Below are 10,365 nucleotides of genomic sequence, written 5' to 3'. Positions count from 1 at the left end.
GTGTGAGAAGGGACAGGTGTGTGAGCAGGGACAGGTGTGTGTGAGCAAGGACAGGTGTGTGAGCAGGGACAGGTGTGTGTGAGAAGGGACAGGTGTGTGTTAGAAGGGACAGGTGTGTGTTAGAAGGGACAGGTGTGTTAAAAAGGACAGGTGTGTGAGCAGGGACAGGTATGTTAAAAAGGACAGGTGTGTGTGAGCAAGGACAGGTGTGTGTGAGCAGGGAGAGGTGTGTTAGAACAGCCAGGTATGTGAACAGGGACATGTTCCAGCTCTGGCAGTGCTGGAATCCCTCTGGCTGCCATCCCCAGTGTCCCCAGCAGCTCAGGGCTGCCTGACACTGTCCCTTTCTGTCCCTGCAGACTGCAGGTACACGTGCCACCAGGAGTGCCGCAGCCTCATCCAGCTGGATTGTCGCCGGTGGCAGAGCCAGGTGTCCCCGGAGAGCAGCCTCCTGTCACCCTGCAGCCAGGTACACCCGGGGGGTCCCAGGGGAGGGGACACAGCCCCTGAATGTCCTGCACAGAGCTCAGCTCCTGTCCCCAGGGAGGGAGGGCTGCGAGTGTCACCGTGCCCTGCCCGGCTGGGTTGGTCCTGTGGGATGGAGGTTGGGGATGTGGGCATGGCCCTTTCCTTGCTGTAAAGGGACGTGTGAGGCTCTGTCGTGTTTAAAACACCGCTGTCACCTCCAGCAGAGCGGGGACATCGACCCCCACCCCACCCAAATCCCAGTGCCTGCAAGGGAGGCTCGGTGCTGGGAGGGAATTGTCCCAGCACAGCACCTGGCAGCCAACTGGCATTTGGAAATTGGCATTTCTGTGGTCCAAATTACCCATTTCAGGCCTTTTCCTCACGTGCTGGAGTCACCTAAATGTGAAAATCTGTCCCCACATGGGCAGAGGGGACGCTGTGGTGGTGCTGGGACTGCTCAGGACACCAGCATGGGTTTGCAAGGAGCGCTGGCTGCCAGCCTTGCTTTGAGAGTTCCAGCAGTCCTGGGGGATCGAGACTCCTCAGTCTGTGCTGGGATGAGCAGCAATCCCAGGATTACTCCGGAAGGCTCAGCTTTGCATTAATCCCCGCCGGGGTCCTGCCGTGTCTGGGGCTCCTGCGTGGGTGGCACAGGGAGGCTCCCGGCACGTCGGGTGAGATGTGAGCGCTCAAGGCACGGCTGGGAGACCTGCCTGCAGTGGGTTTGGCTGGGATGGAGCCTTTTCAGGCTCTGGGTGCTTTTTGGAAATGTTTGGAGCTGTGGATGGAGCGTTTTCAGGCTCTGGGTGCTTTTTGGAAACGTTTGGAGCTGTGGATGGAGCGTTTTCAGGCTCTGGGTGCCTTTTGGAAATGTTTGGAACTGTGGATGGAGCCTGTTCAGACTCTGGGTGCTTTTTGGAAATGTTTAGAACTGTGGATGGAGCGTTTTCAGGCTCTGGGTGCTTTTTGGAAACGTTTGGAACTGTGGATGGAGCCTGTTCAGGCTCTGGGTGCTTTTTGGAAACGTTTGGAACAGCTCCACAGGGAAGTCACCGTGCCTCAAAGTGTTCAGAAAATGAGTGGATGTGGCACTTCATGGTCTGGCTTAGTGGGTGTGGTGGGATCCAGTCCAAGGTCTTTTCCAGCCCTGATGACTCCGTGGTTCTGTGTTTTCTCCCTGTTTGTATCCCCCTTTGTGGGGGACCTTGCTGCGCTCGTGCAGAACTGGAGATGGGAACATTTTGAGCTTTTCCAAAATCAAACTCAGAGTTTCTGTGTGGTGTGTGGGGTTTGGATTCCATCTGTGCTATGCTGGGCAGCTGCTGCTGGGAATAAAATGACCAGGAGGGATCTGAAGTGGGATGGGATTGATCTTCCTAAATTATGCATTACCAAAGGGCTCAGAGTGGGTTCTTCAGGTGTTTGTATAAAGGTGTGAAACCAAATTTGTGTGTGGTTACACCTCCTTTGGATGTCACTGGGCTTCCCCCAGTGATGCTGGGCTCTTGGAGAAGAGAAAGCTCTTTGAGAAAGGCTCATTCATCCTCAGGGCCATCAGCCCAGCCAGGGTTATTGATGGGCCTAATAACAAACGGGGAGCCTGAGCTTTGTGGCCATCCATCACCCTGCCACGGCCCTGGTGTCACCCTGGGGAGGGGGACGCATCCTGTGCCAAGGAAACAAAAGTGTCTCTGCAATTCCAGCAGCAGCCAGAAATCCATCAGCCCTTCCCAAAGGCCCGGCTGGGGATTGCACCTCGGAATCCTCAAAGCCCTGGCTGGGTTCCTGTGGCCTTGCTGGGGCTGTGGGAGATGATTTGAGGGCTAATGAGGGTAAATCGCTGCAGTAAAGCTCTGTTATTCCTTGTGGATAATGGATAATCAGGGAAAAATCTGTGCCAGGTTTGCTTGATCCGAGCCCCCAGCCACGTTCCTGGGGGGTTTCTGTTGGTCAGGCAGGTTTTGCTGCTGGAAAGGAGGAGGATGGAGGGAAAATAATGTTAATATTCCAATAGGAGACTAACAGGATGCCTGAATACACTGACAGGAGGAGAAGAGGCCTGAAAACACATGAAAAAATTAATAGCTGGCATAATTGGAAGTCATTAAATCATATTATCAAAATTAAGCAAAGTGGAAGCACCAGAGAAATAACTATTTTAATATCACCTATTTAAGGACTGTTACCATGTCATACCAGGCATTTATAATTTGGGCTTTGATCCAGTTAGGTATTTAGGAATGTTTTACATTTGGGTCCCAGCTCAGCCTCCCAGGGTGACACCCAGAATCTGCTGAAGCTGCCCAAAGCCTCCAGTGGTGTCGGTCCCTGGGTTTGGCAGGGCTGGAAGTGGTGCAGGCCACGGGGGGAACGGGGTTTTGGGGGGCTGATGTGCAGGTAACCATTACACAGAGCTGCAGAGTTATTTGGGTTTTCTGGCTCTGTTGTGTTTTTTACGGTGCTGATGTCCCAGGGTGGACTGCCAGGAATAAATGAGGGATTCTTGGAGAATCCCATGGAACATCCAGAGGCTGCACCCTGCTTCCACTGGGAAACTTTTGGGCTGAGGCTCCATAGAAGACCCCAGTGCTGATGCTCCCAGCCCTCACTTTCTGCTGGTGTTGCACATGCTCAATTTAAGCCTCTTTCTCCTCTAAATTTATCCCTGTGGAGCAGAGGGGGCTGTGCTGCTGCAGGAACGCTCTGCTGCCATAAGAACTTATATTTTCCCTCTGTAAATAAGGCACTTGGATTCTTGCCTTCCTCTTCCTGAGATGCAGATGTTGCCACATCCCCGTTTGTATTCGTGGGATGCTGCTGTGGTGGGCACAAAGCCTTGGAGCAATTGGAGTTCTTCAGCAGATACAGCTGGAAGGGTTTGGAGCAACATCTGCAATCTGTCAGGAGGAGGAGGAGAGGGTTTGGTGCTGGGGGAAGGTCTTGGAGCCCTGTAGGAGCGGCTGGAGGGGCGAGTTGAGATATTGGGAAGAGATTCTTCCCTGGGAGAAGGGAAGCTGTGGCTGTCCCTGGATCCCTGGGAGTGTCCAAGGCCAGGGTGGACACCGGGGCTTGGAGCAGCCTGGGACAGTGGGAGATGTCCCTGCCTGTGGGATCCTGTGGGGAGCAGAGCCCTTCCCCTGCCCAGCCCCACAAATCCCTGTGATCTTCACCAAGCAGGAAGGTCACGGTTGCTGTAAAAGCAGGACCCAGGGGCTGAACAGCTTTTTCCTGGGCAGCAGTCAAAGCTGCCTCGGTCTGGGTGCTGAAATTGCTCCTTCTGCTCTGAAATCAGCTGCGGGGCGGAGAGGCACCCACTCCTGATGGCCAGGGGCTCCTGGCACCCCGGGGAGGGTCTGAGCTGCATCCTCCCCTGCCTTCCCCAGCACCTGGATTCCCTCGGGTGATGCCACGGCCGCTCCCGGGGATGCTCCGGCGGGCACGGAGCCGCCCCCAGCCCCCCGTGGCACCGCCTTTGGGCTCCCCAAGCCGGGCCCGGGGGTCCCCACGGCCGGGCCCGAGCAGTTTTGCAAGAGGAAGTGGCCGGGCTGCTGCAGTGCGAGGCGAGGGCAGGAAGGGGAGGCGATGCTGCCGCTGCTGCTGCGCGGACACCCCCGGGAGCGGCGAGCGGAGCGGGAGCGAACCGGGAGCCAACTGGGAGCTCTGCCCCTTCCATGCTGCGCAGGGAGGCGGCTGCGGGAGGCGAGGGAAGGCAAGGGAAGGGTTACCCGGCACTGCTGCCTGTTCGGCAGGAGCAGCTCGGCAGGATGAGCGGCAGGAGCTGGTGCAGATAAGCGGCGAGCCGGGGATGTGAGCGCGGGGCTCGCCGATGCTCGCCGGCCCCCCGAGCCCCCCGGCTCGCCCGCAGCCCCTCGCCTCTGCCCGGCTCCCATGACCATCGGCAGCAGCATGAGCAGCGGCTACTGCAGCTTGGATGAAGACCTCGAGGATTGCTTTTTCACGGCCAAAACCTCGTTCTTCCGCAGCGCGCAGAGCAAGGTCCCTGCCAAGGTAACGCAACTCGTGCTCAGGCCGGGGGATGCCGGCGCTGCCAAAAACGAGCTGGTGCCGGGCTCAGGGCAGAGCTGAGGGTGGGGAGGGGGTTCTGCCCTCTCCTGTGCGGGGTCTGCACCGCTGCGGGTTTTTCTCAGCCTTTCCCAGGCCGGCTTTCCCCGTTCCCCGGGGATTCACGCAGGAGGAGCCGGTTCTCGGTGTGTTTTTTCCAGCATTCGGTGAAATCCTCCAGCCGCGGGTCGGGCTCCCCGGCGGGGACCTGCGGTCTGTGCCCGGCAGAATCTGCACCCTGGCTGAAAAATTGCACCTGTGGGGTGGATGGGAAAGTTCAGGGCAGAATTAATCTGTGGACTGATGAGCACAATGATGAACGTGCCTTGGAGAAGGACAGAGGGTTTGGCTGAGCAGTGTTTCACCCAGGATGAGATTTGTGTCTCGGCAGCATCGACGAGGCTGCTTCACAGTTTTTAAATGTCTATTTTTAAAAAACTAATTAATTAAAAATCCCTGTCATGAACTTTGGGGCCCCAAGCAGAGCTGAGCATAAAAGGAGAAGGCGCTGCTGCAGAAGTGGGAGTTTCACACGGGAACGAGAGCCCTGCAGCACCCAGAGATCAAATCTGGCCCAGCTTTTTCACTTAAAATCCTGCTGTAAACCACCAGCACCGACGTGCTCCTGTTCAACCTCTGCTGTATTTGCACCTGAGGCTGCAGAGCTGCAATCCTCAGCAGGTGCTTTGGGGTTCAGCTTCCTGCAGCAGCTCCAAGGGCTCTCCTTGGGCAGGGGGGCTGCTCTGGAGGGACAACTTCAATCAGCCGGGAATTTGATTGAATTTCTCTGCGGAAATGGTTTAAGATGGGCTATTCCCCGCTAGCCAGCAGCTCCCTCTCGCTATGATTAACCAACACGTACTGCTGGTTTTTAAATGTCATTTGATGATTCATTTGTGTAGGAGATGGAGGAGATCGGGGTGCTGGTGCAGCCAGAGCTGCTGTGTTTGAGCCAGGGCACTGCAGATCCTGGGGGACCTCTGGAAATCAGCCTGGTGCTGCTGTTGTTTGGGATTTCTCCCTCTCAGAGGGGACAGGAGCTGCTGCAGCCCCTTTTTGCCCAGCTCCTCCTCACCTGGATGTGACCAGCGTGGGTGGCAGAGCTCAGGCTGCCAGAGAAGATGGAGCCTGTCGGGGGTTTGGTGTTGTGGGGAGGAAATGGTTCCTGTGCATGAAGAAAAAAAACCCCACATGCACTGAACGTGGTGCTGAACCCAACTGGTGTTGTGTAATGGGGCTGTGTGAGGAGCTGGGCTCTCACAGAGGTGGAAACCACACTCAGGCCTTGGTGGAGGAAGGTTTTGGGGGGATTCATGGCTTGTTTGGGGTTGGTGGTGGTGCAGGTCCTGCAGGAGGAAGAGGAGGTGGTGGACACTGAGGAGGTGGTGGACACCTCTCTTGGGTTTTGATTCACTCCCTGCCCTCTCTTTTTCACTTGGCACCTTATTTAAGTGATAATTATTGAATGTGGAGCATCTCCACCCCTGCAAGAGCTGTGTGTGACAACAGCTCTGTTTTTCACCAGCTGCTCCTGGCCACGGGGTGAAAACATCAGCTGAGGAGAGCCCAGAGCGAGTTCAGCTGGTGGAGATGATTGTCCATCCCAGGATGGCCAGGGGTGATTCCTGAGCCCAGGACAGGGCTGGCAGTGTGGCAGGAGGAAGCTAAATATGGATAACTTAGGGATACATGCCCTGGAAAAGACAGGAAACATCTCTGGGGAGGAAATGAGGTGTGGGTGAGTGGGAAGGGACACACAGGCCACTGCATGGCACTTAAACCGAGTGGGATTTCATCTGGAGGATTACAGAAACAATTTTTCTGATTGAAACAACTGTATTAGTCTGAAGAGCCTCTTTCTAGGAATGCTGTAATCCCTTTTTATTTTCAGAACCATCAGTGAAATCACTCTTCATTAGCAAAGAGCTGGTTTAGATCTCAGATGTGACCTCATCCTTGGAGATCCATTACTTTGCATTTTCGGGCCTCTCCAGCTGAATGGCTTCAGTGGCTTCTGAAGCCTGATGGCTCAAAACTCTGCAAAATTGCTTTTGGAGTCCTGCATCAGTGGCTGATGAGAGAAGAGCTGGCTCAGAGAGGGAAGGGGCGAGGGAATGTCCAGGGCTGGGATGCACAGGAGGGGCAGGACCCAAGCAAGGGCTGGAAGAAGGGATCTCCAGGATCCCACCCAGCCTTGCCCCATGATCCCAGAGCTGGCTGGGGCTCAGGGCAGGGCTGTGGGGAGCCAGCTGGGGCTCTCTGGGCAGCAGGGGCACAGCCAGGCTGCTGCAATGCAGAGCAGCTCCAGCCTGGACCCCCCCTGAGATGCAGCTCCCTGGGAGGACCTTGTCAGCTCTCAGTGCTGAGCTGAGATGTGGCAGGAAAATCGGTTTCTAAGTGAAATCTCCATGGCAATCAAAACACTGAGCCCATCTTCACTTGCTCTAACCTCTCTGAAATGCAGCAGCCATCCCTCTCCCCTGCTCTAGAGCAGCACAGCTCTCCTGTCTGCTGCCTTTTCCTCTGAACCCCAAAGTAAACCACAGCACCTCATCGGAGTTTCTCAAAGAGGGGGGAAATGTTGGGGGTATTAAAAGTTTTTTGGGGTTTTTTTTGGTCCAGATCTCTTGTTTGATTCTCCCTCCTGTCAATCCGTGCTGGAGCAGTGGATCCTTTCTCAATTTAGTGCTGTGAACCCTGGGAGTGGGTGTTGAAGGGGAAGTGTTGGGTGTTGTGCAGGGATGGAGAGCTCTGTGCGAGCAGAGATGTGCCAGCTCTGGTGACAGCCCTGTTCCCCCAGTGTCCCCAAGCTGCCACCACTCCCTGCTGCAGCTGGATTTACAGATCTGAGCTGCTGCTTCTCACGTTTTGGACTCCAATCTGAAGCATTCACATTTATTTCCAGTCCTTTGTGCTGTGTTTGTGGTCGATGTTGCTCTGAACTGCAGCTCCACAGCCAGGGACACTCACATGTGCTTCTCCAGGCTTTGTTTTCTGGTGTTTTATGAAAAATATTTCCTCAAGAAGCAGAAAAGTTGAGGATTGATGTCCCAGCTCATAAAATCCCTTCAGAGGAGATCTCTGAACTGCTCCTGCAGTCTGAACGAGGAGCCAAAGGGAGAGCTTGGGCTGTGGGTTTGGGAATGTGGATTGTCACAGCCTGGCTGATGGAGATGGTGATGGAACCGTGCCTGAGCACACCAGGGAGGACTTGGCCACTCCTGTCCTGAGCTCAGACTGCCAAGGACGTGGTGATGCTGGGCCAGATCCATCCCCAGTGCTCTGCTCTTCAGGTTCATTAAGGAAAGAGCTGTGAGGAGAGCTGGCTGGGAGTGAGGGGCAGGGATGGGACAGCTCCTGGGTCCCACATGGAGCTGTTATTCCCAAAACAGAGCTGCTACCTTGGGAGCTTTTAAAAGGTTTTTAAGTTGGGAGTTGACTTAAGAAGGTGAGAGGCTGTAGGGAGGGTGCTCTTTGAATGTGGGGTGTGTTTCTCCTGGCATCCTTGTAAATGGAAATATCCGTCACAGGCGGTTTCCTTATTGCCTCTCTGGGGTCACGACTCCTTTGAGAGCTGTCACCACCATCTCGGTGGCCCTGGGTTGTCCATAACAGCCTGGCAGGAATTTCCAGCTCATTACCTGAGTGCTGGCTCGCACAGAGGGGCTGCTGAGCCCTGCCCAGCCCCGGGCCATGGGATTTGTGTGCCACGCTCCTGCCCCTTCCCAGAGCTCATCCCAAGCAGCCTTTGTCCCTTGGAGCATTAACCCAAGTGCCAGCTGAGGCTCCATCATTCCTTACAGCCAGCATTTCTTACAGCTGAGCAATGATGTGTGTGGTGGAGGAAGGGCAGAGACGACTCCTGTGCTGCTGTGGATGTCCCAAATCCCCGTGTCCAGCCTGTCCTGGCAGCCTGTGTGTCCCAGCAGTGTCCCAGCAGTGTCCCAGCAGTGTCCCAGCAGTGTCCCAGGGCTGGCAGAGCCTTCACCTGCGGAGGCTGGGCGATGCCAGCTCCTGGCTGTGCTGTGTTGCAGAGCAGGTTTTCCATGGAGCAGGTTTTCCATGGAGCAGGTTTTCCATGGAGCAGGCGTGGAGGAGCCCTCCTGGCAGCTCCGGGCTTCCTGTGGTTTTCCTGCTGGTCACACAGGAGGGTGGCACTGGGAATGTGCCCTTTTGGGCTGCCACACCAATGTCCTGTGCCCTTTTGGGCTGCCACACCAATGTCCTGTGCCTGTTTGGGATGCCACACCCATGTCCTGTACCTTTTTGGGATGCCATACCAATGTTCTGTACCTTTTTGGGCTGCCACACCGATGTCCTGTGCCCTTTTGGGCTGCCACACCGATGTCCTGTGCCCTTTTGGGCTGCCACACCAATGTCCTGTGCCTGTTTGGTTGCCACACCGATGTCCTGTGCACTTTTGGGCTGCCATACCAATGTCCTGTGCCTGTTTGGGATGACACACTGATGTCCTGTGCCCTTTTGGGATGCCACACCAATGTCCTGTGCCCTTTTGGGATGCCACACCGATGTCCTGTGCCCTTTTGGGATGCCACACCGATGTCCTGTACCCTTTTGGGATGCCACACCAATATCCTATGCTCTTTTGGGCTGCCACACCGATATCTTGTGCCTGTTTGGGATGCCACACTAATGTCCTGTACCTTTTTGGGCTGCCACATGGATGTCCTGTGCCCTTTTTGGGCCGCCACACCGATGTCCTGTGCCTTTTTGGGATGCCACACTGATGTCCTGTGCTGAGGCCAGTGGCCAAGTGGTTCCCCAGGACGGCTGAGCTGGCTGATCCCTGTTTTCCATGCAGGAAAGCTGCAGGCCCAGCAGGGTTGAGGTGCAGATCAGAGATGGGGTTTTGTTACCAGCTCGTTTCATCCTGTCCCGGTACAACAGGAAATGTGGCAACGGTTTATGGTTAAAAGCTTCTGTTTTTCTTCCTTTAGCCAGAAGTGCAGATTCTGCACCAGAAACTTTGCACAACCGGAGGTTGGGGTTGATTTCTGAGGAGCAAGAAGTGGCTGATCTGGTCATGCACTGCAGGAGGAGCAGCTCTTTTCTTCCCAGGCTGTGGCTGCTCTTCCCAGGGCTCCTGCATCACAGGGCTGGTGCTGCTGGGCTGGTTTGGGTCTGGAAGCAGAAAAGCAGAATATTTAGGTGTGAAGGATTGGGATGGATGGGTGGTCCCTGCTTGGGGGGCTTCTGGTGTTGCCTGGCCTGAGCATCACTTTAGAGGCAAGAAGAGGTGGAGGGTTGAGCCCTTGGATCTGCAGTGCCCTTGTGGGCTCCCCCATCCCTGAACAGCTCCTGGTGCTGGGGTGGCCCCACTCTGGATCCTCTGGGATCTCTGGATCCTCTCACAGCTGGCTGGAGTTTGCCTTCATTTTCCTCCCATGACTTCACTGTGTGCCCCAGATTTCATCTGCACACCATCCTGTCACCGTGCCCGTGGTGGGATGGATGCATGAAATAAATTATCAAAACTTTGTTTCCCTGGAGGGGGAGGGTGTAGGAGGAAGGGGAGCTGGCAGGGGGCTGAGCAGGCCGGTGTGGGGAAGGCAGGACACTGCAGCTGGTGGCAGTTTGTGACAGAGGGTGACATCGTGCTCCTGAGCCAGGCCCCTCCTGCTGTGAGTGGTTTGGGTTTCTCAGAAGCCAAATCTCATCTGCAGGATCCTGCTGCTCTGCTGGGCCCTGTCCCTCCATGGAAACCGAGCTGCTCCAAGGCTCTTCACTGCTGGCACGAGCTGGGAACATCACACCAGGGAGGGACAGCGACAGCAGAGCTGCTGGCTTTGCTTCTGCTGTGCATGGAGGGATGGA

At 55.6% G+C, this 10,365-nt stretch overlaps 1 protein-coding gene across 3 annotated transcripts in view; it reads left to right on the top strand.

The window, feature by feature from the left end:
* RASSF5 (Ras association domain family member 5) overlaps positions 1 to 10,365 on the top strand; it is a 28,031-nt gene that overhangs the window by 9,654 nt on the left and 8,012 nt on the right. For 2 of the 3 annotated variants that reach the window (XM_015650755.3, XM_015650752.3), the window contains exon 2: positions 360 to 469. In XM_015650755.3, coding sequence (XP_015506241.1) covers positions 360 to 469 — 110 coding nt within the window. Of the gene's footprint in view, positions 1 to 359; positions 470 to 3,993; positions 4,477 to 10,365 lie in introns of those variants that run through there. The other variant, XM_015650756.3, reaches the window with a different exon arrangement.

This window comes from Parus major, chromosome 26 (assembly GCF_001522545.3).
Source record: "Parus major isolate Abel chromosome 26, Parus_major1.1, whole genome shotgun sequence".
In the NCBI taxonomy this organism is placed as follows: Eukaryota; Metazoa; Chordata; class Aves; order Passeriformes; family Paridae; genus Parus; species Parus major.
This window is presented reverse-complemented; position numbering and strand designations above follow the sequence as displayed.